General features: G+C 48.6%; 1 protein-coding gene across 3 annotated transcripts; it reads right to left on the reverse strand.

Moving 5' to 3' along the window:
• Positions 1 to 2,932: 2,932 nt before the first annotated feature.
• On the reverse strand, positions 2,933 to 22,303 carry ZBTB21 (zinc finger and BTB domain containing 21). 3 transcript variants are annotated; one of them, XM_070376554.1, is made up of 3 exons: positions 19,974 to 22,135; positions 7,719 to 9,303; positions 2,933 to 7,118 (listed from the first exon to the last, which is right to left on the reverse strand). In XM_070376554.1, exons 1-3 carry the CDS (start codon positions 20,016 to 20,018, stop codon positions 6,148 to 6,150), a joined length of 2,601 nt encoding a protein of 866 aa, XP_070232655.1. In that variant the 5' UTR covers positions 20,019 to 22,135; the 3' UTR covers positions 2,933 to 6,147. The 3 variants fall into 3 exon arrangements, with proteins under 3 accessions (XP_070232655.1, XP_070232651.1, XP_070232643.1); XM_070376550.1 differs by lacking the exon at positions 19,974 to 22,135 and adding an exon at positions 22,188 to 22,303 and having other exon boundaries at positions 2,933 to 9,303; XM_070376542.1 differs by having other exon boundaries at positions 2,933 to 9,303.
• Positions 22,304 to 26,423: the final 4,120 nt, after the last annotated feature.

The raw sequence follows: 26,423 nt of genomic DNA on the forward strand, positions 1-26,423 counted from the left end.
TCAGTGAGAGACAAAGTGATAGGTAAAAAGTGGATTTATTCAGAGAGAAACACACTCCACAGATAGATTGTGGCTCACCACAGTGAGTGCAGTGGTTTGAAATGTGGCATGGTTAGTTTTTATGGGCTGGGTAATTTCATAGGATTATTCCAAGTATTTTGGGGAGTTCAGTTGCTCAGTCATGTCTGACTCCATGGACTGCAGCATGCCAGGCTTCCCTGTCCATCACCAACTTCCAGAGCTTGCTCAAACTCTTGTCCATCAAGTCAGTGATGCCATCCAACCATCTCAGCCTCTGTTGCCCCTTCTCCTCCTGCCTTCAATCTTCCCAGCATCAAGGTCTTTTCCAACTAGTCAGTTCTTCCCACCCTGTGGTCAAAGTATTGGAGCTTCAGCTTCAGCATCAGTCCTTCCAGTGATTATTCAGGATTGATTTCCTTTAGGATTGACTGGTTTGATCTCCTTGCAGTCCAAGGGACTCTCAAGTCTTCTCCAACACCACAGTTCAAAAGCATCAATTCTTTGGCACTCAGCTTTCCTTATGGTCTTTATTTTGGGGAAGGTGTGGAGATTTCCAAGAGTTGGGCCACTGCCCACTTTTTGGTCTTTACCTTGGGACTGTCATGGTGCCTCTGGGTGTGTCATTTAGCTTGCAGATGGAGGATCAAGGTCTAGTGGAAGTTGACTTGTCTGCCATCTTGGGCCCATTTGATTCTAATGGGTTTATGTTGTGTCCTTGGGGTATGTCATTCTTTTGAAAGTTGTGCCCTCCCCCCTTCCCTCCTGTTTCATTACATCAACAAAGGGGCCCAGGGACTCTACCCTAAGGTGGAGGGCTGATGGTGGCTTGTGATAGCCAAGTTCATGCTACAGCAGGCTTTCTATTTAAAGTGCTTCTGTGACAACACGGGGAATCATTTTCTCCAGACAAGTGCCTTGTAGGAGGTATACCTGCCACTCCACTTCCATGGTTCACAGAGACAAGATTTGGGCCTCTAGCCAGCAAAGTGTTACATGTTGGAGACATGTAATGTCATGGTTTTGCCACCACAAGCGTCTGTTGAGTGTGTGCCCAAGATAAAGGATGCAACAGGAGTGTCACTGTGCCAACCTCAGGAAGCCTGTGATTACTAAGAACAAAGGGCAAACCTAAGTTGTTTTTTTTTTTTAGGAAACAATATTCGGAGGCAAATTGAACAGCAGGGCTAAAGTGGATTAAAATAAAGATTAAACCACTTACACCTGGTGTAGTGTGTTCATAACTTTTAGGCAGAGGATCCCTAGAAAAGCTAGGCTAGGGTATCAGGCAGGGAAAACGAAACCTTGAGAAGAGGTGAGGGCAAGCCCAGGTGAAGGGAACTGGCCTTGATCATCCCAGCTCTTCACTTCGGCTAACATCTCAGAGTGAGCACACCTTGGGTGTTCTGGAAGAGCCTGATTAGAATGACAAAAGATGCTATGTGGAATCCCTTAAAATGTGAAACAAAACTAGGGTGCTAAACATGTCCTTTTTTATGCATTTATCCCCACAATCACATTAAAAACTACCCATCTGGACAGCAAAGAAAAAGGTGGACAGGCAAAGACTTCTGCTTATGGGGTTTTATTATGCATCTGTGGTGCCTGAATAACTTAAGCTTTACAAGCCACCTGGAGCAGTGGGGAGACGAAATTTCTCTCTTATGTGGGTGGCTACTCACACTCCCCTGGAGAAGGCCATGGCACCCCACTCCAGTACTCTTGCCTGGAAAATCCCATGGATGGAGGAGCCTGGTGGGCTGCAGTCCATGGGGTTGCGAAGAGTCGGACACGACTGAGCGACTTCACTTTCACTTTTCACTTTCATGCATTGGAGAAGGAAATGCCAACCCACTCCAGTGTTCTTGCCTGGAGAATCCCACGGACAGGGAAGCCTGATGGGCTGCCGTCTATGGGGTTGCACAGAGTCGGACACGACTGAAGCGACTTAGCAGCAGCAGCAGCAGCACTCACACTCCCCAAGCAGAAGGAAAGGCTTTATCTCAGCTTCCATAAACTATTGTATCATTCAAGTCCAAAACATACCAATGAGACCACAACTCAAAACAAAATACAGTACAAATTTATTGACTCCACTCAATCTTAGTTGAGATTTAAGCAAAGTAAACAGACAACTGGATACAAAGAAGCGATGGCTTAACATTAGGTAGAATCCTATTTTACTATGAGTTTTCAGTCCAAAAAAGCTTATTCCTAAATAAAATTGAACAATGATTTCTCCGCAGAGGCATATGAAACAAAATACACACAGTTATAAAACCACATTTGTTGTTCTTTTAGCAATAAGCATTTATTCAATGAAAATTTTGAAACAGTCTTGGATTAATGTCAAGAAGAAATTATCACTTTCGTAAATTAACCAAGTATAACTTTGTGGAAAATCTGGACAGCACGAATAAATGACTAAAGAGCACTGAATTCAATGATTTTAAAGATGTACAGTAAAATACTTTGGTTCCCAAATGACTGCCTCTAAATGGAATTTTTTAAAAACCTGACATTGACTCATTTTTTCTCCTCCAGAATCTAAAGACAGACCATGAATTTTCTCCAGTCACGTGGCAACGTGACGCCCTGGCGCATACCCGGGAAGCACACCAAAAACTATGCAAACGCCAAACTCCTTAAAGTGCTAAAGCCACAAGAGAAAAAACTATGTGTAAAACTTAAAAAAAGCCAGTGTTAAAGAACTTATTAAAGAATATGTGCTAGCATTATTGAAATCAATAATGCTTTTCACAATTATTGCAAAAAACATCAAAGAGACTTCAGAAATTGATAAATTGACTTGTAACATTCCAATATTAATTAGTGCAATTTATAAAGAAACCTGTTACAAATGACATGTAATTATTTTTGCAGTAAGAAATGAAAACAATTTTACTTTCTGAAGTTCCAGATTATGGTTGTACACACACACACACACACACACACACACACACACACACACACACAGAGTTTGAGGGAACAAAGGCCGACTTGGACCAGTGCATTCCTGTCACTCCCTCATCCAACCACAGGGTTGGCCTGAACACACCTCTTTTCTCCACCAAAGGGCACATTTAATTCCGGTCTCAGTTACTACTCTTAGCACCCATGGGTGCTGTGTGTGGACCAGATGATCACCGATTAAGTGCTGGGGTTATATTTTTTAAGAGAAGGCTGGGATGATCTGTTCCCAAACAGAAAACCAGGAACCACATCCATCTCACTACAGATGCAGACATCACTGTCAAACCGTTGGTTGTATATTTTGACAAAGTTATAAACGCATATTAACCATAACCAGTTCTAAAAGTGAATAGTCTCTTATTCTTTAAATATTTTTACTATAAAAAATGTACAAGATTTGTTACCTCCATTACTTATTTTGATAAAAATCCCCTTTTTGTGGTGTTCCTCCCTCCCCCCAAATGAAGAAAATGATCAGATAACAAGTTTTCAGATTAACAAAGAATATATTAAAACATCTGACATTCTTTCCACAATTGCATAAAAAAGGCAGGCATCCTGAATACGTACAAAGGAGTAAGGACCTTTCTACACTTCCCAAAATTAATTACAATCAGAAAAAAAAAGATTTTCAAGAATATCTTTCCTAGCTAACGCATTTCAGTATGAAAAGACCAACTTGCCTTATACCAAGTATTTGCCCACTGGCTGAGTTAAACATTCTTAAAAAAACACTTTACTGCATAAAGCAATTTATCTGTCTTTCATTATTTTACATCTTAACATTTAAAATAGTCAAATGAGAGGAAGCCTATTTTTCTGACCACCAAAATAAACTCTTCCAAGCCTAATGCTTTTAAGGTACAGTATAAAAAGTAATAGAAAAACCAGAACTGCATTATAAATGTTTTTGGTTCAAAATTTTATTTGAAAACTTATGTTCCTTGCCTAGACAAAAATGTGGACAAGACAAAACACTGGCAATTTTTAAAATCTAACAGATATGCAGAGCCTATATTAGATCAAAAATATTTTTTTTTTTACTAATTAATGTTATTAAAAAATCTTCAAAAATGTAGCATAAAGATTCAAGTCCTGGGATACTGAGTTTACAATGCCAAGATCCCATGTATCAGGGAATTATCCACCCAGCCTCCAGCAGCCATAAATAAGCATTACTCTGAAGGGAACTGTCTTCTTTTGAAGTGATAGCTACCAGGGTGTTCTGAGTAAGAAATACCACATTATGCAGGGAATGAATTCAACAAACAATAAACCTATCCTAATGTTTCACAGAAAACCACATGCTCTTGCTGTCTTTACAACGCATAGGTTTGTTCAAGGAAATCTAAAGATGGCGATAATCAATAATGGCAACTTAATTTTATTTTCTCCATCAAATTTAAGAACAAAAATAGGAAGTAACCATATTTGGGGACTTTTGATAGTTTCCAAATGAAAAAATAAAAGGCAAAATTTCACATGTAGTTTCTACAGTGTACAAAGTCAATTAGAACTTTATAAAAATGCTTGTGTTTCCATAAAAAAGAAAGAATCTCTTTCCTACTATTGGTATGGAATGCAGGTTATGAGACTATGAACAGACTTCTGCCAGAGGACCAGTTTAAGTATTCGGTAGAGTATTTCTCAGTCACAGTAGTTGATTTTCTTATCTGAAAGAAAAGCTTGCAAAAAAATTAATAAACTTGGAGGCTTTACCATCAAGGTCCATCATTACTTTGAAAGAATTTAAGGGTTTCGACAATATTTCTACTTCTATGTATCTCAGTTCCCCACCCCTGCCAATGAAATAAAAATTCTTTTCCTTTTTAAACATCCCAATGAACTCTGGACTATACCAACTCAAAGGCTTTAAATTACAACTTACACAAAATAGGAAAACAAAAAAAGAAGCCCAAGTGCTATGGGCCAAAATAAGTAGCAGAAACTAACTGTGGACCCTTGAGAGTACTTTCATACATATTTATGAAATATTCAGCAGTGCCTTAAAGAAGGATGGTTTCATTATGGACATTTTACCACTGTAAACTCCAAAAAATCTTAACAGAAATCACAATACAAAGAGGCAGGAAAACTGATGACTGTACAGGTTGTTCTTGAAAAGGGTGTGGAGACTGCGGTGTGGCTCCTCCCTCTGCTTCAAGTCTCTGAAAGTGAACAGTAATTCGGGATTTAGAGCAGCTGCACTCACTCTGGGGGGTGCTGTATAAGTACATGTCCTGACCTTACATGTTATACTAATGTTAAGTTCAAAATTTGTGCTGTATGCTAACTGTCCCCATTACACACAGTTTCAATCTGTGATGGCACAAACCAGGGGAAGCAAACCTGCACAGCCCCTCGATGCTGGTCTGAATTCAGGGCCCTGGTGGGTGCTCTGACCACCACGCCCACCACCACCAAAGCTTTGGAAACCAAGGTGGAGGGCTTTCAGAAATCCCCATGCTTTCCTTTCCTGAGTCTTCCATCACTAATTACATGAAATGACCTAAGAGCAAGTTTTTTGTTATTTTATATAAACCTAAGTATTACTATTGCTGATTTAAATCTCACGATTTTCATACAAAAAAGGTTCTAAATAACCACAAAATACCAAATATTTATTTTTATCAAGTGTCAGGATATCTTATTAAAGTTGAGGTTTATCTTTTTTTTTTTAATTTTATTGCTGAAGTACTCTAGGATCTTAATACTGCAAACTACTCCACTTTGTTCTGATATGTTTGGACTTGAGAACATGGCTAAGATGTACGAACTTAGGTTTCTTCATAGAATCTAAAGAAGAAATACTTTCATAGTGCTTCAATAACTGAAAATCAGTAAGAAAAAACCAAACCACCTCAAGTAGATTATACTGACACCATGGGATGAGGAACCATGCAAACAACCAAGAACAAACTTCCACATTAATAAAGGCATTACTGAAGGTCCAGAAGCACAGGGCTTTTGGGAGTTTTCCTAGGTTGAGTAAGGACATTTCTCATTAATATCAGTTCACCTCAAACTTATATTCAAGCATAATGATTTGCAACCTTTATTATTCTTTTTTTAAAAATATTTTGTTTCTTATGACACAGTTCACGATTCGGGCTGAAGTCTGGAGACCGGAACTTGTCTCCAGGGCTGAGAAGTCTTTTAGTTGTGGGTCTGCTCGTGGCTCCAGAGGCTGAAGGCCGTTTTGAATGTCCTGTGGCAGAGCTTACACATGAACTGTCTTTTAAAAGTGATGGCGGAGAGGGGGGGCGCGTGGTAGAACAGCGTGTCTGACTCTCGGGGCGCGAACAGCTTGTCGGCCGTGGGAGTGGGGGTTTCGGGCAGGCCTGTGGGGCTGTCGGGCTCCAGGGGCTGGATCTTGGGCAGCGGTGGGGGCAGCGGGGGCGGCGACGGGGAGCCGGCGGGGCCCGGGCCAGCCTCAGGTTCCCGGTGCGCAGGGTCCTCAGAGGCCTGGGCCATGTGGGACTGAAAGTGGCTCCAGAGCCGGAAGTTGGTGCGGAAAGCCTTGTTGCAGACGTGGCAGATGAAGGGCTTCACGGAGCACAGCAGCTCCTGGTGCCGCTCCAGCTGCTTAGGTGCCGGGAATGTCTTGCCGCACTTCTCGCAGGGCCACAGGTCCTTGGGGGCCGCGCCGGCTTCGGGCACCTCCTCCTCGGCCTCCTCCGGCGGCTCCTCTTTGACCTGGATCTTCAGCGGCTTGGAGAGGCTGAGGTCCTCGGGGAGGCAGGTGGAGTCTTCGGAGTCAAAGTTCACAGGCTCAGGGCCGCGGCCGCCCCCCGCGGGGTCGTCTTTGGCGGCAGTGGCCGCGGGGTCGGCTCGACCAGGCTCGGGCGGGACAGGGGGCCGGGCAGGGCCGGTGGCCTCGCCGTTGAGGTCAGGCCGGGGTGGGGAGGTGCCAGCGGCCGGGGCCATGCTGTTCTGATTGTGTACTTCCACCTGGTGCCGCCAGATGCTGAAGGCCGACTTGAAGGTGCGCATGCACTCCAGGCACGTGAGCTTGCGGAACTCGCACTTGCCCTCGTGCTCGCGCTTGAGCTCGGGCGAGAAGAACCTGAGGCTGCAGTAGGGGCACACCGTAGCAGTGCGGCACAGGCGCTCGTGGTTGCCTTGCTCTAGGAGAGAAGAGAGCTTGGCGTTACAGAGGCGGCACAGATAGAGCTCCGGGCCGCCCGCTGCGCCCCCGGGGGCCGCGCGCTCCCTGGGCCGCGCGGCCCTGGCAGCCCCAAGGGCCTTCTCCCCCGGGTGCATCTTCACGTGCTGCTTGAGCTGGGAGAGGAAGCGATAGGCCTTCCCGCAGGCCGTGCACACATACGCGCCCTTGGCCCGGGAGCGCAGGCCCCGTTTGAGGACCTGCGCTGGGGAGCCGCCAGGGCCCTGGAAGCCCGGCCGGCCGCGCCGCAGCTTCAGGATCAGCGCTTTCTTGATCTCCCGCTCTCGCACAATATCAATGAGCTTCCTCTGGAACTTCTCGTCCAGGACAGCATGGGAGCTGGCGGCCGGAGCCGGATTTTTCACCACACCGTGCTGCGTTTGGCAGTGCGTCCACACTTTGAAGTTGGTGTGAAAGCGCTTGTGGCAGATGTCGCAGGCGTACGGCTTCTCGGGGTTGTGGTACATGTTCACGTGCCGGTGCAGGCCCGCCGTGGATCTAAAGATTTTAAGGCAATGTTTGCATTTAAACTTTTTGTTTGGTCTCGTGCCCTCCAACTCACCGAATTCGTCTTTGTTTAAGTCAGAGCCTGGGAAGTCGGCCCGGAGGGCAGATGGGCTCGAGCCCTCCTCGCGGGGGTCTCCCGAGCCCGGGGAGCCTGGGCTCTCAGCCTTGGGCTGCTTGGCCGGCAGCCTCCTGTCGGTCTGGAACCGCCTCTTGGCCGGGAGTCTGCTGGGGTCTTTCCGGTCGTCTTCTGTCTGTAGCGCCAGGTCTCTCGTGGCGGCCGCGGCATCCCCCACGGTGACGCGAATGATGTCGCATGGCTCCGGGGGGCTGCGCGGCTCGGCCTTGACCCGCACCTCCGGCCCCTGGGGCGCCCCCGGCCGCTCAGCCGGCTGAGAAGCGCTGAAGGACCTGAGGCGGTGAGGCTGCGGGGCAGGGGTCCGGGTGTCGGGGGCCACCGTCTCGCCCCCGTCCTTCGAGGGCGGCCTCTGAGAAGAGAAGGCGCAGAGCACACTGCCAGCCACATCGCCCGAGCCCGCGCCTGGGGGAGCCTGCAGCTCAGCAGTGGGCGTGTACACGGGGACTTGGCTGTCCATGGACAGCGACCGGCGCAAGAGGCTCTTGACGAGTGGGCCGCTGCGGTCCACACCCTGGGTCCCGGGCGCCGGCGCCCCGGCTGGGATGACCAGCCCCAGCCTAGAGTAATACAGCAGGTTCCGGTCCTCACCCGGCCCGCTGCCCCGGCCCGCCTCCTTCAGCAGGAAGGGCGTCTCGGGAGAGCCCCGCAGGGACAGGACAGGCGGCCGCGGGCTCCGCAACGCCAACTCCACGGCCACGCCTTTGGGGAGCAGGGCGCTGGCGCCTGGCCTTTCGTCCACGGCCGCCCGGTCCAGCGGGGGCTTCGAAGGTGGTGCCACGGCCCGCTTGGCCAAGCCGCCCCGGCTTGGCTCCTCTAAAGGCCCGGCGAGCTCGGGCGGCCTCGCCAGAACCGCGGGGCCATCTTTCGGCCAGCTTTTTTCAGCTGGCGCCACGTGGTGTGGGGGCTCTGTGGGTTTTGGGCCGGGGGGCTTACTGGCATTTGCCTTGACCGCGATGCTGGCGGAGGGCCGGGGAGGGTGGCTCAGCTCAGGGGTGTTCTGACTCCCGGCTTTCCCGGAGGCTTCGTTCCTGCTCTGACAAACGATGACGCTTCTCTTTTGAGAACTGTTCTCCTCGTCCTCGGTGAAAGTCTTCTTTCTGTTGGGACACGTGGGAAAGGGGGCCTGGGGCGTCTTGGAGGCGATGTTGGTCAGGAAGGAGATGCCCAGGCTATAGCCGAGCTCCTGCACGGCAGCCAGGCTGCTCTTCTCCACGAACAGAGACGAAGAATAGATGTAGTTCAGCACATTGTCGAAAGCATCTGGCTCACAGAAGTCCAGCTGGAATACAGTCTGTGCCTCGTTCTCCTTGTTGGTGAACAAGCTCTGGAAGTATTCACTGCTGGCAGCCAGGACGTTTTTATGAGCTCGGAACTTCTGGTCACCCACGATCAGGAGCGCGTCACACAGCTGCCCTTTGAGCCGCTCCTCATTGAGGGCGCTGAGGAGAGAGATGGCATGTGCTGGGTTGATGTAGTGCAGCAGCCCCTCCATGCTCAGCCTTATCTGAAAGACAGATAAAGTCACTGTGAACAAGGCCGTGCGATGCGCCCCCAGGTAAGGGCTCCTCAAGGGCAGGGAACAGCAGCTGTCTTCTCACCAGCAGACTGTGGCCTGACAAAAACTTTCTGGATGAACAATCTTATTTAAATAACACAGAAAATACAAAGAAACAAGTATCACAGCTTAAGTAGGTCATCCATCATTAAAACTGATGAACTTGAGAAACTAAGTCTCTGTAACAAGCATTTCACACCATCAAAAAGGCACCTAGAACTTGGCAGGTATGTAGAGAAGCAATATTTGAAAACAAGGTTTATTATTTAGGGCCCTTATGCATTTGATGCTTAATTCTATTCCTTATTAGATCAGAGTAAGTATGTAGTACCAAACCCTATAAAGTCCACAATTCTTAAAGGAAACAGTTTTATTACTGGATATGATTAAACACAATGTGAATTAACAATAGGCTGTAGAGGTTGCAAAAAACAGATAAGAATTTAGAAAGAGAGAAATCATTTAACTACTATCGCATCAAAGTGTTTTTAAAAAGTTAGAAACATTATATAGAAAAGTTTCTTTACTTTCTTATGCTGAACACCATGTAATCCTAATACTAATTCTTACCAAATTACACTTTCAACAGTAACACAATGGAAAGTTTAGCCTGGAGCTAAACTTAATTATACTAATTCTAAACCTAAGGGGTCTGACTTGAGATTTCACCAAGACTCTTCGAGTCTGTAGGTGAGATCTCAGGGCCTAGTGGCTGGGCGCTGGCTCCGCCCTTGTGGTCAACTAGTACCTGGGATCATCAGGTTCCTCACATGAGGCGGTAACAATTGTGCCCTCCTTTAGGGCTGCTCTGAAAATTAAATGAGCCTGTATCTCATACCTGGTAAGGACTTGACAAACGTGCCATTAATTTTCACAAATTGCAGGGTTACTAGACATTTAATTCAGAATAAAAGTGTCTAGATTAACTCCTGATGAAGATGAAGCCATTTCACACAGAGACGATGCTTGACTCTCCAAATCTTTCTCTCATGCAGCTGCTGCCGTAACATCTCATCTCTTTGGGCTGGTTTTACAATGCCATCTCTTCTTTAAAATACTTAAGACATGTATTTTTAATATAAAATGGATTCAGAGTAACTAAGATTGTTCAGAGAGTCTTACCATTCTCTAGAGGACAAACTATCCATACACAGACATGGCACCCAGCACACCTGCAGGTTCTCCTCCAGCTTCAAAGGATCAGCTTTTGCTGGCTACCCAGCCTCTGGTCAACAGTTGGCCAACAGCCTCTTAGTATCCTCTAGAGACACCAAGGGAACATTTCATGCAAAGATGGGCTCAATAAAGGACAGAAATGTATGGACCTAACAGAAGTTGAAGCTATTAAGAAGAGATGGCAAAAATACACAGAAGAACTACACAAAAAAGATCTTCATGACCCAGATAACTACAGTGGTGTGATCACTCACCTAGAGCCAGACATCCTAGAATGCGAAGTTAAGTGGGCCTTAGAAAGCATCATTAAGAATAAAGCTAGTGGAGGTGATGGAATTCCAGATGAGCTATTTCAGATCCTTAAACATGATGCTGTTAAAGCGCTGCACTCAATATGCCAGCAAATTTGGAAAACTCAGCAGTGGCTACAGGACTGGAAAAGGTTAGTTTTCATTCCCATCCCAAAGAAAGGCAATTGCCAAAGAATGCTCAAACTACCACACAATTGCACTCATCTCACATGGCTAGCAAAGTAATGCTCAAAATTCTCCAAGCCAGGCTTCAACAGTTCGTGAACAGAGGACTTCCAGATGTTCAAGCTGGATTTAGAAAAGGCAGAGGAACCAGATATCAAATTGCCAACATCCACTGGATCATCGAAAAAGCAAGGGAGTTCCAAAAAAAAAATCTACTTCTGCTTTATTGACTACGCCAAAGCCTTTGACTGTGAGGATCACAACAGACTGTGGAAAATTCTGCAAGAAATGGGAATAACAGACCACCATACCTGCCTCTTGAGAAACCTATATGCAGGTCAGGAAGCAACAGTTAGAACTGGACATGGAACAACAGACTGGTTCCAAATAGGAAAAGGAGTACATCAAGGCTGTATATTGTCACCCTGCTTATTTGACTTATATGCAGAGTACATCATGAGAAATGCTGGGCTGGATGAAGCACAAGCTGGAATCAAGATTGCGGGCAGGAATATCAATAATCTCAGATATGCAGATGACACCACCCTTATGGCAGAAAGCAAAGAAGAACCAAAGAGCCTCTTGATGAAAGTGAAAGAGGAGAGTGACAAAGTTGCTTAAAGCTCAACATTCAAAAAACTAAGATCATAACATCTGGTCCCATCACTTCATGGGAAATAGATGGGGAAACAATGGAAACAGTGACAAACTTTATTTTCTTGGGCTCCAAAATCACTGCAGGTGGTGACTGCAGTCATAAAATTAAAAGACATTTGCTCCTTGGAAGAAAAGCTATGACAAACCTAGACAGAGTATTAAAAAGCAGAGACATTACTTTGCCCACAAAGGTCCATCTAGTCAAAGCTATGGTTTTTCCAGTAGTCATGTACAGATGTAAGAGTTGGACTATAAAGAAAGCTGAGCACTGAAGAACTGATGCTTTTGAACTGTGGTGTTGGAGATGACTCTTAAGAGTCCCTTGGACTGCAAGGAAATCAAACCAGTCAATCCTAAAGGAAATCAGTCCTGAATATTCATTGGAAGTACTGAAGCTAAAACTCCAATACTTTGGCCTCCTGATGTGCAGAAGTGACTCACTGGAAAAGACCCTGATGCTGGGAAAGATTGAAGGCAGGAGGAGGGGAAGGGGACGACAGAGGATGAGATTGTTGAATGGCATCACCGACTTGATGGACATGAGTTTGAGCAAGATCCAGGAGTTAGTGATGGGACAGGGAAGCCTGGTGTGCTGTTGTGCATGGGGGTCGCAAAGTGTCGGACACAATTAAGTGACCAAATTGACAGCCTCTGTGGTCTTCGGCAGAAGCCACAGAGGCTGCCACCTGGAGTGACCAGTGTCTGGTGGCCCCAGGTCTCCCTCCCTGCTGCCCTGGCTCCCTGCTGTGGTGCTGACTCGACCTGACTGACAGAGGCAAGGCTCTGCTTCCAGGGACGAAGCTCGGAGCCTGTAGCTTGTACACAGACAACTGCCTCGGTCAACCTGCACTGAGTTGCTGTTCAGTTTTGCCTGGCATCGTTTCATCTTGATGGTGAATGCCCGAGAGACACGTTTTTCCCTTCTTTTTTGTGACAGCCATTTTAATTTCTTCCTTAATCTTACTACACTGTACTCACGCATCTAATTATGTGCAAAGAAATCTGCCATCATTTACAGAGGTCAGCAGAGAAAAAAAAAAATAAGCTTATAAATACCACACTCATAACTCAGCTGCATTCTAAGCACTATTTTTAGTGCAAATAATTTTTGAGACAGCTAGTTCAGATCTTGCCCCAGGGACAGAGAGGCTCAGGAGATGCAAAATCAAAAGTCTGGACAAGTACTTTCCAAAAGGGTTTCTTAAAATCAATTTAAAATTGATGTAGTCGTCCCTCAGTATCCACAGAGGACTGGTTCCAGGCCCTACAGACACCAAAAACCCACAGACACTCAAGTTCCTATAAAAATGGTGCAGTATTTGCATATAACCTATGCACATCCCCCCACTTTAAATCATCTCTGGATGCTTACATCAATGATACGTAACATGATGTAAATGATACTTACATAGTTGCTGGTGAGCAGCAAACTCAAGTTTTGCTGGATTTTTTCCTTTTTGAATATTTTCCATCGGTAGTTGATAGAGTCCATGGATATGGAGGACTGACTGTACAATACACTCCTTCCTGTGGCTCAGAGTTAATACAGTTTAAATGTCAGTGCTCTAGATCCCCTAGAGGAGGGCATGGCAACTTACTCCAGTGTTCCTGCCTGGAGAATCTCCATGGACAGGGGAGCCTGGTGGCTACAGTCCATGAGGTTGCAAAGAGAGTTGGTCATGACTGAGCAACTAAGCACAGCACAGCTCTAGGCTAATGCTCTAGAGCTTTCTGAGCCTCAGTTTTCCCACCTAAAGTAACAATAGTATTAATAATGTTACTGTGAGAATTAAAGGAGAAAACCGTAATTGCTACAATTTATTCAGGTCTTATAACACACTACAGACAGCACCAGGAACTTCACATATCATTCACTTATTCACTCCCTCAACAAAACAGCATTTGAGGAGGCCTGGAAGACACACGGATGGGCCATGAGGATCACCAAGGGCCAAGCACACTGGCAGAGGGAAGACAAGGTGACAGCAGGGCTGGAGCAGAGCTGAGGGGGCTGTGGACGAGGATGCTGAAGGAGCATGGGGAGGCATCGTGCAGGGCTGGGTGGACCACTGGAAGGACTGCACTTTTTACTAGGGCAGCTGCTGGAAGATTCTGAGCAGAGGAATGACAACCATCTGAATTTTGTTTCAAAAAGATTCCACTGGTTATGCTGCAAAGTATGGAGCACAGGAGAGGCTGCAAGCTGGGAAGCCAGCTGGGAGTCCACTGCAGGGATATGTGCCAGACAGGATGGTGCCTGGACTGGGGTGGCAGGAGTGGACGTAAAGATACCATTAGAACTTCTGAAGGACTGACTGCAGGGGTAGGGAAGGGAGGAGATAAAGATGCCGCCAGAACTGGAAGGATGTCCTTACCTGAGATGAAGTTGGACAGAAAAATTGGTGCAGAATTTTTTTTGGAATTCATTTAGATATTCTAAACATGCACAGGAACCTGGTCATTTAACGGACCCTTCTGGGCACCCTTTCCTGCTCCACTTTCCCTACAACCCTTCCTGTGCTTTCTGCGATCACTTCCCAGATAAACATCTACATCTGAGTCCATGTCTCAGGGTCTGCTTCTGGGGGAACCCAAACGAAGAAATCAAGGGACTGTGTGAAGACGAAACCAAGTGAAATGTTCTGTGTCCCTGGACAGGAAGCAGTGCTGACCCACACACCATCTGCTTCCTACTCCTACATTTTCTCACTTTTAATTGTTCAGAAAAGTTTCCTTCTTTCTCTCCCTTCCAATTATCATGACCTGTATTTCTGTTCTAAGTAACTGCTTCTAATCCCTAAACCACAGGCTTCTATACTCCTTGGATGAAACAGGGAATTAGGGAAAAGTAAGTCACTGAGAGCTGGGTTGTTAAGAGGAATAGTCACTGTCCAGGAAAATTATTTGGAATTGAAATCTATTCATTTAACTCTGCTGCTACTGCTGCTGCTAAGTCACTTCCTGTGTCCAACTCTGTGCGACCCCATAGACGGCAGCCCACCAGGCTCCCCCGTCCCTGGGATTCTCCAGGCATGAACACTGGAGTGGGTTGCCATTTCCTTCTCCAATGCATGAAAGTGAAAAGTGAAAGTGAAGTTGCTCAGTCGTGTCCGACTCTTCGCAACCCCATGGACTGCAGCCTACCAGGCTCCTCCGTCCATGGGATTTTCTAGGCAAAAGCAGCTAAATGTGTCCAAACCTGACAACTACAGCAGAACTCCTCCAGGTGCTGGTTTTCCACTCCATTCCCTAGACACTGATCAGACATGAATGACAGCTGATATCTGAGGGTTTACTCTGCTGTAAATATACTACTATAAACATCTTTTGCGTTTACATTATTAAACTCATTATTTACACCAACCCGAGGAGGTTGTACTATTTGATCACCATTTTACAGCTGAGAAAACCAAGGCACACGAGGTTAGGTATCTTGCTCAAGTCTGCACAGACAGTGAGGAGCAGAGCAGAACTCTTACCAGATGACCTGGCTCCAGAGGCCATCTCCACCCACATACCACCCTACCTCTAGTTCCCTCTTAGTTCTCACATAAACATCTGAAATAGGCACTGCCATCATCCCTGTCTCACCAATCAGGGAACCCAGACACTAAGAGTCGGGGGCAGTGTGCCGAAGGTCACCCACTCAGCTGACAGTGGGGCTGGGAGCCTGGCCCCAGGGCCTGCACTCTTAGTCATCATGCTGCACGCTCCTCATGGCCGGCCGCCTGTCTAGTGTGTGCTAGAACTGGCCTGACAGGGAGGCTGCCAGTCTGACAAGCATGGTCCTGCCTTCCTCTCAGCCTTGCGTGGGAACAGGACAAGTCGATCCCTCACACACTCCGGTGTGTAGGCACAGGCGGCAGGGTGCAGAGGTGCAGATGGGAGCAGAGGTGAGGCACTGGGTCCAGGTTGAGAGGAAGGTCGGGGAGGCATTCCACAACAGAAGTTTCCTGGAGAAGCTGAAGTCAGAAAACGTGGGAGGCAGGAAGGATGGGTGGAGGACATGTCAAGGACAAGAGCAGTGTCCAATATACAAAGACAAGACCAAGTCCCTGAGGGAGCAAAAGACACATGTAGGGGACTGCAGGTGATGAGGCTGCGGAGGGGGTGGAGGCATGAGGCCCTGGGAGCATCAGTAAGGCCCCTCCAGGGTCACTGGAGGACAGTGACCCCTCCCATCTTCTTCAGGAGACAGACCAAGGGTTCTGGGTCCTGGGGGTGAGAGGGGCACGCAGGCACAGCAGCGCAGACTCCTCACCGTCTTGCAGAAGCCCTTGCTGTCACCTTTCCATTCAATCATCAAAGCTTAACCATGGAGCCCCTTCCTGGTCTAGCGGCAAACAATGATCACTGTAGACTTTAGTGCTTTCATGACATGGTAGATATACTTATTGAGCCTAAGAACTTTATTAAAAATATAAAATGCTACACTAAGAATGCAGGCAGCAACAGGGATCATGACTACTGAGTGTCATGAGATAATCAAGATTAGGGTGATAATCACACCCTCAGTGGCTGGTGGATATGCAGGCTGAACTCTCAAAACCACCTGCCCTTTCAGCTCTTTGGCCTCAGATAAGGCTAGTTTTGGTGCCAGAGGTACTTCCTCCTTCATAACCCTGCTGACTTATCAAGCCCTAACCTCAGTATGTTTTAACTGTGGACACACAGGGCATCCTGAGTCTGATGGCTCTGATGTGGACACGCGCTGTGACTCGGCCCCTCCCTCCCACTGCTCGTCTCCGGAGTCCCCAGTGCAGAGCGCCCACCACTGCTGCAGTCACAGTGGAAACCTTGGCACTCTTACAGGAAAAGTGGGTGAAACAGGGAAGAAAAGGTCCCTTCCCTATGGAAAAAGCTGGGAGGAAATCCCCCAGGAAAACCAGGGGCTGGCTTGCTTACCACTCGGATCCTTGAACAGAAATCTTCCCAAACTCTGCCTGAATTGTTTCTATTTCATGTTGTTTCCTGATATTTCAAAATGAGGGAATCTTTACAGTTAACACTCCATGGCAGTCACTACAGCTCCATGGGAAAGACTTTCATAGTCATCTACTTGTCTCAAATCCTGGCTTTGCCACCTATTAGGTATCTAACCTTGTAAAGATCACTCGACCTGAGTACAAGTTTCCTTAACTCGTTCAATGAGACTAACGGCTGCCCACCCTATGGGATTCTTATGAAGGTCAACAAACGCAGTATATCTACAAGTTTCCGGTACATACAGTATTTCCTGTCTGCAAGCTGGCACTTGACTTCATCCTTCTCTTCCTTTCCTGAAAGTTTCCACAGTAGGAAAGACACATAAGGATACAAAAAGTGCTATGAGAAGAATGATTTCAGCAAGCAGTTGACTTGGCCCAGGGGTGGGAGGGTCCATGAGTGAATGCTGGGGATGTGAGTACAGATGGGGGCTCCGTGCTCACTGGATGGTTATGTTACCACAGACTCCGCTCTTCACTGATTGTAGACATTTCCCAGAAACATGCATCTAACAGTGCCAGGGCTTCAAAACCCCAGAAGCCCCTGGGCTGAAGTTCCAATTCCCTAGAAGAGCTTCAGCGCTCCTCACAACTGGATTCCAGAAAACTACTTCATACCATCACCTCAAAGTCCTCAGGGACCGTGTGCTAAGACAGAGAATCCATATCTTAATATAAGTTAATTCAACGCAAATAATTCCCTCTTTATACCAACTGCAGGAAGCTAAGATTTTTAAGGAGATGGAGAAAGGGTAGGCACTTTTGGACTATAGAACATTCTGGGGCTATAAACAAAAGAAAGCAAAGCAGAGCTAACACTCGGATATAAGGAAACTGGGAGGTGGATGAGGGCCGGGAGATGAGGAGGGGCCACATAACCTCACACCAACCAGCTTCCAAGTCCTGGAGACTAACACCCAGACTGACATCAGAGCTAAAGGTGCACTGCACATCGAATTTGCTCCTAGACCAGCCCGTAAAAGCCTTGCTACCAGTTCTGTAGGGAAATCTCTCTTTACATCCAAAACATTAATGTGAAACTGAACTCTGGGCACACGATGCTTTGGAATATTGGATATTTCTTATATCGTTCTCCAAAGCAAACAGAAAAACAAAGCACCTACATTTGACTCTGGAATATAAACACACACACTGTTCACCCCCACAGCCTTACCTCTGGGTTCAGCCCTGACTCTCCTTGATTTCACTGTGAGATGGTGACAGGAAGTTGGCTCTGAGGTGAGGTCTAATCATGGCTCACTAGGAGATAACGCAGACATCCAGACACCATCGACAGCTCCTCGGATTTCAAAGCGGGCCTGGCTGATCTGACCCTTGGAGAGCAATGATGTCACTGCCTTGGGTCCCATTTCCCACATGCTCAGTCTCCCTAGAGAGGGTCTGATCTGGTCTAAGGGTGTGTGCTTGGCCACGACCAAAAGGCACCTCGGCTTGGTGCTGGCCGCTGGGCAGCCAGTCTTCCTTGCGCTGGAGCGCGCCATCCTGAGTGGTCTGTCGGGCCTCACTCAGGGCTGGCCAAGCCTGGTAGGAAACTCTCTTTTGAAAAATGGGCTCAGAACAACAAAAGCAGAACTGAGCGGAGCCGGTGCATCTCAGTCACAGCCTGAAAATGCAGCCCACAGTGCCCATGATCCAGACTCCTGCAGTTACCCTGGTTTTCATCCTTCCTGGCCCCATTCTTCGTTTTTTCCTTCACTCTCAAGAGCAACCCTCCACTTTTAAAGTCAATTTCTTTTTCTATTTAAGCTGATCTGTCAGTTTCTGCTCTTGTTACAAAAGGACCCTAACATATTTTCAAGTGGTATTAGGTTCTTCCTATCATGCCCTCCAAATCCACCTTTTATTAATACTGCTGCCAGACTGGCTTCTTAAAACAAAGCTCTGATCATTCCCTGGATGTGCGCATTAAGCATTACTATCATTAATTCAGCTTATTTACTGAGCTCCTGTTATGTGCAAGGTGCAATTCGACATTAGGAATACAGAGGTGCATAAGACAGACAAGGCCCCCACTTTCTTGTGGGATAAATCAGACAGTGAGCAAGGAAACAAAGAAGGTAACTCTGACTTTGTTAGGAGCTACAAGGAAATAAACAGGGTGCTAGGACTTGGGGGAGAAACCAAGGTTCGCAGAAGATGGTCGGGAAATGCCCTGACGTCACGGCTTAGCTGACACCTAAGACCTCGGTAAAAAAATAAAATGATGAAAACAATGGCTCTCCATAGGTTAAAACGCAAAATTTTAAAAACATGGACTTCAGGGTTCTATCAATCTGGTTTCAAACTACTTTTTCAATTCTCTTTGCTTTAGTTATTGCCTTGTGATAACTTCCTGCTTCAGATACTTTGTCTCTGAGACAGACCTGCAGGTCTCACCTCTTCTGTTACCCAACTTGCAATGTCCCAGGCCTCCTCTAACCCCTCCCCCAACACTGCTCAGCTGAAGCTCACTCACTCTTCCAAGCTCAGCTCAAGGCCTCCATTAAGCCTTTAGTCATGGGCTGGACTGTCCCACAAGGTCTAACCCCAGCACCTCAAAATGTAAGTGGATATAGGGACAGGGTCCCCTAAGACATCAGAAGTTACAACGAACCCTTAAGGGTGGGCCCTAAGGTCCCCCAAATGAGGTGGTGTTTCTGTAAGAGGTGGGGATAAGGACACAGACACAGAGAGACACTTTGTAAATACAGAGAAGACGACCATCCACAAGCTGAGCAGAGAGGCCTCAGGAGAAATCGACCCTGCCAAAGCCTTCATCTTGGACTTCGTGGCTCCAGAATGGTGTTCAACGCCCCTGGTCCGTGGTGCTCTGTTATGGCCGCCCTAGATCACTACACTATACACACCTTCCTGGACCACTGCCATCTGCATCGAGCAAACACCTTTCAACTCCAGTATTATTCCAGTGTTTCTTCAGTGCCACACACTGTTAGCTGTCTGTTCCCCCAGCAGAACTGGAAACTATTTAAGGGCTAAGACTCTATAATGTCTTCTGACACTCTTCACAATGCCCAACACGGTATCTTACACAACAATAAATATTTGTTGATTTTTCTGGACTCTGACACTCTAATTGGATGCAGGAGTGGAACCTGTGCCTTTTGCTTGTTTCCCTAAAGCAGAGCTAGCCCCGTCAGCGCCCTTTAGAACACTGCATCGATTTTTCTATTGCTCCCTAGATAAAACCCAACCAAACTCTCCAAACTGGCACACAAGAGTCTGCATACTGTGATCACAGTCCACCTCCCCACCCCTACTGGACAGCATGCAGGTGAGCATTTACCCTACCCACCGTCTTTCTTACCTTTCCTTCAGTGGTAGAACTCCTACAGAAAGATCCAAATGTCATTGCCTCTGCAGAGCTCCACAGATGGCTCCTGGCTAGGAGCTCAGCCACCTAAGCCACCACAGCACCTCATCTCTTCTTCAGTACCATTGCTATTTTAAGTTACCTGCCTCTACATCTACCCTCTCATGGGAGTCCATGAAAGGAAGAACCCTTGTTTTTAGCTGTGTATTCCTAACACTTCATGCAGGTCCAACAAGTGCCTCCTGGACAAAGAGCGAAACCATCAGGAAGGCTTGAGACCTGGGCTGGGCCGAGAGAGTTGCAGGTGGCAGCTGTCTTTGCTTTTGGGATGAGTGGTTGTGGCCCTAAATCCCACTGGCCAATGACTCCCAACTCTGTTCTCCTGCTTAGACTTCTCAGGGCTCTTCCGTTACAGGATACGCCCCTTGTCCAGTGCCGTACCTATGATCCTGACTGACCCCCACATCTGCTGCTCTTCACATACTCCATTTAGTTTGGTATGCTGCCAACCAGTAGGTCTCTCAAACTAGAAACCTCTTCTCTTTCCTTTCTAGTCAGTGACCCAGCCTGTCAAGCCCTGGTCATAAACAGCTCGAGTCTGCTCTCCTCAACCCCACTGACATTGGGGCCAACTGAAATGGTTCCTCAGTCATCTCCCGCTAACCCAGACACTCTCTCAATAACTTGGCCCCTCTTCTGTTAAACACCTAATATGCCCTGCCGTAAACTATCTTAAGTTCCTCAAAGGTGGGGGTCATAGTCTTTCCAACTTCTATTTCCACAGAATGAAGCACATTAAACGCGGGATGGTGTTAACAGGAAGAATGAATTAAACTTCAAGTTATTTTTAAGTAAACTAGTGCCCCAAATTTCTACTTTATTTTTTAACATCGATATTTAGCGATTCTCAAATTCAATGTAACGACTATTACTCCTTAAAGTGGATGAAGGATTTAACTCCAAGCATCAGAGGGTAAAAGGTCTCAAAAATAACCATCAAGGAGAAATCTAAAATGGATTAACCCACTTTCTTCCAAACAAGGAACCAGTACACAACGCAGGCTCCGTCCGGATGACTCAGGGTCAGCGTTATGAACACTCATGGACTCTGCTGAACATGCTGGTGCCCTCAGATGCTAGTCGTGAGCCGCTCCTGACCTTCGGCACCAAGACCCCTAGGCTGCTAGACCGTGCGGGGTCTGGTTAACGCTTCCCCCACCTCCCACTGCCAGGCCATCCCGCCGGAGAACCTGTCTCTAAAATCACCCTGCCCGCTAACGTGCTGCTCGAGGGGCTTCTTCCAGAAGCAGGGCAGTGCTGCGGGCTGAGTGCGCACCAACCGGAGTGAAGGGCCAGGACCGCGGAGCGTTCCTGCGGTCAAGGGAATGCTCTTCTGTAGTGGGTCAGTGAACTTGCTCCAAGTGAGGGGTCTGGGCGATGAGAGAAAATATGTCCGGGACGCCGGCAGAGGAGATCTCTGGGGCGGGGTCTCCAGCGCGACAGTCGGGAGTCAACTCCCCCTTCCCCACCCCAACCCCGCAAGTTGCGGACCAGAGTTTTCTCGACTGGGGGCGACGGGGATCCGCATTTCAGCAGGGACGCTCGCGACCAGCGGTGGAAAGTCGGGGAACCGTGTCCTCCCGGAGGGGTCGGTCGGGGGACGGGGCAGAGAGAGCAGTCTGCTTGGGTCAGTGGTTGGATGTGCCGCTGGCCGCCAGGCGGGGCTCGAGGGGGCGGTGGCGCGGAGGTGCGGGCCGCGGCAGGTGCGGGTTCCCCCGCACCCAAGCTTCCGCGTACGCTCGCGCACCCTGGCGAACACCGGCCGGCTTCCACGCCTGCCCGGCATGGAGCACGCGCCCTCGGCCGGAAGGTACCCCAACCGCCCGGCGGAGGGGAACCCGGCCCGGCGAGGGAAGCCCAGTGAGGGATGGAGCGTGCGCAGTGGCGAGGGCGAGGCCAAGTGCGGGCAAAGAGCATGCGCAGTGTGAAGGCACAATCGGCTACGTGGGAGCCTGGGGCATGCTCGGTGAGAGCCGAACCCGGCGCACGCGCAGAAGCGCTCAGAACCCGCAACCCGCTGGCGGAGAGAAAAAGGAGGAGAGAGATCACCTCAGAGTTACGTCAGGAAAGGCCGCGTTTTGCGGGGAGGCTATGGCCTCCCACGGGCCCCGCAGTTCCCCTGGGGCGAGGGGCGTGACAGTTACTCACCGGTCTTCAGCCCCGAGGCAGACGCCAGGCCCCTTTCCGCTCACACTCGGCTCGCGCGCGCCGCAGCCGCCGCTGCCGCTGTGATTCCATCCATCTTGAATTTGACGTCATCCCACACCAGAGATGAGGTCATCGCAGGCAGCGCTCGTCACGTGCGCGGCGCTATGATTGGCCACCGGGCCGCGGGGGGGGGCGGGGCGAGGGAGGTGCGCAGCGCCGGGGGCTGGGCGAGGGCGGGCCTGACGGCAGCCGGGTCACCGCCACCGCTGCTGCCGCTGCCGCGTCCTCCCGCGCGCGCCTTCCGCTCGAGGTTCTTCCTCCTCCCGCGCCGCCCGCGCCCGCGTCCTCTCCCGACCCTAGGCGGGGTGCGCGTGCCCCACGGGCGGCCCTGAGGGGAGGCGGCAGCGAAGGCTACAGGGGCGCGCATCGCGAGGGCGCACAAGAGGCGGCCCCGGTGGGCTTGGCGCCGCCGGGTCACGCGTCGGTGGGCTCGCCGGCTGGTGCCCCCGGCCCGGCGCGCTGCGCCGGCGCCTCCACTCGCCTCCTCGGAGGACGGTTCTCCGACGGCCGCGGCATGGTACCCCAGGTACCTCCAGGTCCAGGTGCCTCCGGTCTCGCAGATGCCTGTGGAGGCACGCGGGCTGCGACCTGCCGAGAAGAATCGACCTGGGCGGTCCGGTCGTGGGTACCACTCAGGGCTGACTTGGGGTGGACGGGCCTCCAGGTTCCTTCCACTTGAACAGGTGGGGGTGGCTGCTCTCGCGGCATCCGCTTGTCAGCTGCGCGTTCCCAAACGCCTTCATTTTTATAGTCATTGATTTAAAGATCACTGGGCAGCTAATTTTTCCCCCCTCTCTTATTCTCATTTGCTGTCTGGTAGACTGTCGTTTTCTTGTATGAATGTTACAAGCTCGTCAATTAGAAAACTCACTTCACTCATTCAAAACCGGAAAATTAGTGTGACAGAAATGCCGAACTGTAAACACTAAAGAAAGGTTCTGTTGGGCAAGATACACATACATCTAGATGTGTTCCCCAAAGCCAGAACAGATCAGATTGGAAGGGCGAGGAGACTGCGTTATGTTTGTTTTGAGTAGGACATGCCAGATTTTAGTTCCCCTACCAGGGGTCCAGTCTGTTCCCCCTGTGGTGGAAAGTCAGAGTCCTAACCGCTGGACCCTCAGGGAGTTCTGGAGACTGCCTTTTAAAGCGATATTTTCTAGGACTGATGTTTTAATTCCTGGATTTTAAACCCATGTTGTTTAACACTTTTCAAATGTCTTAATTTTCAGATAAAATATTTTTTAAAGTTGAATTTATGCACATGACCTAAGATAAAATAATTTATGAAATGTTTGAAGAATACGTGTAAGAAATAATCTTGTCTTAGGTTGACTAAAATGAAAAACGTGTCCCAAGTGAACAGCTCTGTTGTGAATTGTTTTCATTCCTCTCGTTTTAAGAGGACTCAGTCTCAAAGGAAGAATCTTGTGCTTCAAAGCCTTTGCTGCAACTATTTTAAAACTTTATAAAAGTTTTTTTGTATTTTGAACTGAATCGTGGTCGAGCAAAAAGTGGCTTTGAACGTAAAAGAACAGTGATTGTAAATCTTTCAAAGGGCCTTGAGTTTTACGGTTCTGTGTGGTTAGGCTGGGTGAGCGTGCTTTACAGGTAAGAAAACCTATACCAGCTGTGTAGCTAGAGCTAGAAGCTCAGTTGTCTGGTTTTTAGTGTACTGCACCAGATGCCAGAGCAGTTCTCTGCCTGCATCCCTTCCAGTTGCCTCAGGAGGATCCACCTTGGTGTCTCCTGTTTAAGAACGTTTCAAGGAAAGGGGTCTGAGTGATAGGACTGGTGCTGTGGGTGAGAATCTGCCTGTCAGTTCAGGGGCACCTGGGTTTGATCCCTGGTTCTGGAAGATTCCACGTGCCCCTGAGCAGTTAAGCCAGTGCACCACAACTGCTGAGCCTTCGTGCTGCAGCTGCTGAACCCTGTGCGCCTAAAGCTTGTGCTCTGCTACAAGAGACGCCATCGCAGTGAGAAGCATGTGCACCACGATGAAGGTAGCCCCCACTTGCTGCCACTAGAGAAAGCCCCAGCAAAGGGACAAAGACCCACCTCAGCCAAAAATAGAACATAAATAAATGGAAATAACAATTACCAATAAAAATCAGGCTTCTCTGATGGCTCAGACAATAAAGAATCTGCCTGCAGTGTGGGAGACCTGGGTTCACTCTCTGGGTTGGAAAGATCCCCTGGAGGAGGGAATGGCAACCCACTCCAGTATTCTGGCCTGGAGAATTCCATGAACAGAGGAGCCTGGCAGGCTGCAGTCCATGGGTTTGCAAAGAGGCGGACACAACTGAGTGACTTTCAGACAGACCAATATAAACGGGGGCACTGACTGCTAAATCCAGCAGAATCTTTCAGTCTGTTCAGCTGGCCCCGTTGGTTTGTGGTTCTACCAATTTCATCTTGAAACCTACTTGTTTCAGTGAAGCCTCATTCCCCTGGATTTTCTTTTTCTTCTTTGGGCCGTGCCACATGACTTGCAGGATCTTAGCTCTCCAACCAAGGATTGAACCTGGGCCCTCAGCATTGGAAGTGTGGTGTCCTAACCACTGGAGGACCAGGGAATCCTCTGCTCTGGATTTTCTACCTACTTGTTTCAGTGGTGCCTCCTCCCCCTGAATTTCCTACCCGCTAATCTGACCTTTGGCTCTCAGCCTTCCCTGTCAGCTCCTCTGCCCAGACCCTGCTCACACTTTGGGTCTCCTGATGTTCTGACCTTGGCCCTCTTGTTCCGCTCACCCCATGCAGTCCTGTCCATCCCTGGGACACGAGCCCAACAGCCTGAGCCAGAGGCTCTCCCTCATTGCCAGTGTTCGGCCCATCACCAAGTCCACGCCAATCACCTCCTGACTGTTCCTCTGATAACGTAACCACGGCCAGTCCAGGAACTTTCTAACTGTCCCCCCAGCTGCCAAGATGTATCCTTTAAACCCACAGTCATTCTACAGTCCACATGATCTTTTTTAAAAGCCAGAAGTATCACACTGCCCCCTCGCTCAAGTTGTTGATGACTGTCCACTGCTTTAAGGATAACTTTCAAATTTCACAGCGTGGCTGACCGGCCTAGTGACAGCCCACTTCTAATTAATCCTGTGTCCCTGGCACCCACATGGACGCACACTTTCTCTGAACAAGTCACGTTCTGTCTCTTGCCTCTGAGTGTCCCCGTGTGTGTGTGCTTTTCCCTGAGAAGTTCCTCCCCCAGCCCTGTGCACATTCAGTCTCCCCTCCGTAATTTTATCTTCCTGGTTCACATTCCCCCTTCCTCCCCTGTCATCACTCAGCCTCATTCTGGGTTTGGTGCTCCTGCCTCGTGCTCCCATGGTTGCTAGAGAAGATTGTTCTACACTCACGCACCTGCTATTGGATTTGCCTGCCAGTAACCTCTCCCCCTCAGTAGGCTTCCTGTCCCCCTCTGCCTGCCTAGTGCCCAGCAGGGTGCTGATGCTGCAATTCTTTGGCCACCTGATGCAAAGAGCTGAATCATTGGAAAAGACCATGATGCTGAGAAAGACTGAAGGCAAAAGGAGAAGGGTGGCAGAGGATGAGATGGTTAGATAGCCTTACCGACTCAATGGACATAAATCTGAGGAAACTCTGGGAGATAGTGAAGGACAGGGAAGCCTGGTGTGCTGCAGTCCATGGGGTGGTGAAGAATTGGACACAATGGATCGACTGAACAACAGGAACTACCAGGTCATAGTTGCAGCATGTAGAATCTTTACCTGTGGCACTCGAACTCTTAATTATAGCATGTGAGATCTAGTTCCCTGACCTGGGATTGAACCTAGCCCCCCTGCATTGGGAGCACAGAGTCTTAGGCACTGGGCCACCAGGAAAGTCCCCTAACATCTTTTTATTACATGTTATCCATACACAGATGCCTCCCAGTGGGATTTCTAGCTCCATATAATTATATATTTATTTAGACACAGTGCAGTTCAGTTCAATCACTCAGTCATGTCTGACTCTTTGTGACCACATGGACTGCAGCACTCCAGGCTTTCCTATCCATCACTAACTCCCGTAGCTTGCTCAAACTCATGTCCATTGAGTCGCTGATGCCATCCAACCATTTCATCCTCTGTCGTCCCCTTCTCCTCTTGCCTTCAATCTTTCCCACCATCAGGGTCTTTTTCAATGAGTCAGTTCTTCGCATCAGGT

The sequence above is a fragment of the Bos mutus genome, chromosome 1 (genome assembly GCF_027580195.1).
Source record: "Bos mutus isolate GX-2022 chromosome 1, NWIPB_WYAK_1.1, whole genome shotgun sequence".
NCBI lineage: Eukaryota > Metazoa > Chordata > Mammalia > Artiodactyla > Bovidae > Bos > Bos mutus.

What these genes read in the sequence shown, in the direction of transcription:
- ZBTB21 (XM_070376542.1), bottom strand. Translation starts at nt 20,018, where the DNA reads ATGACATTTGGATCTTTCTGTAGGAGTTCTACCACTGAAGGAAAG. An exon ending in GTTCTACCACTGAAGGAAAG is followed by an intron (nt 9,304 to 19,973) that starts GTAAGAAAGACG and finishes TCTGTCTTTCAG; the next exon opens with ATAAGGCTGAGCATGGAGGG.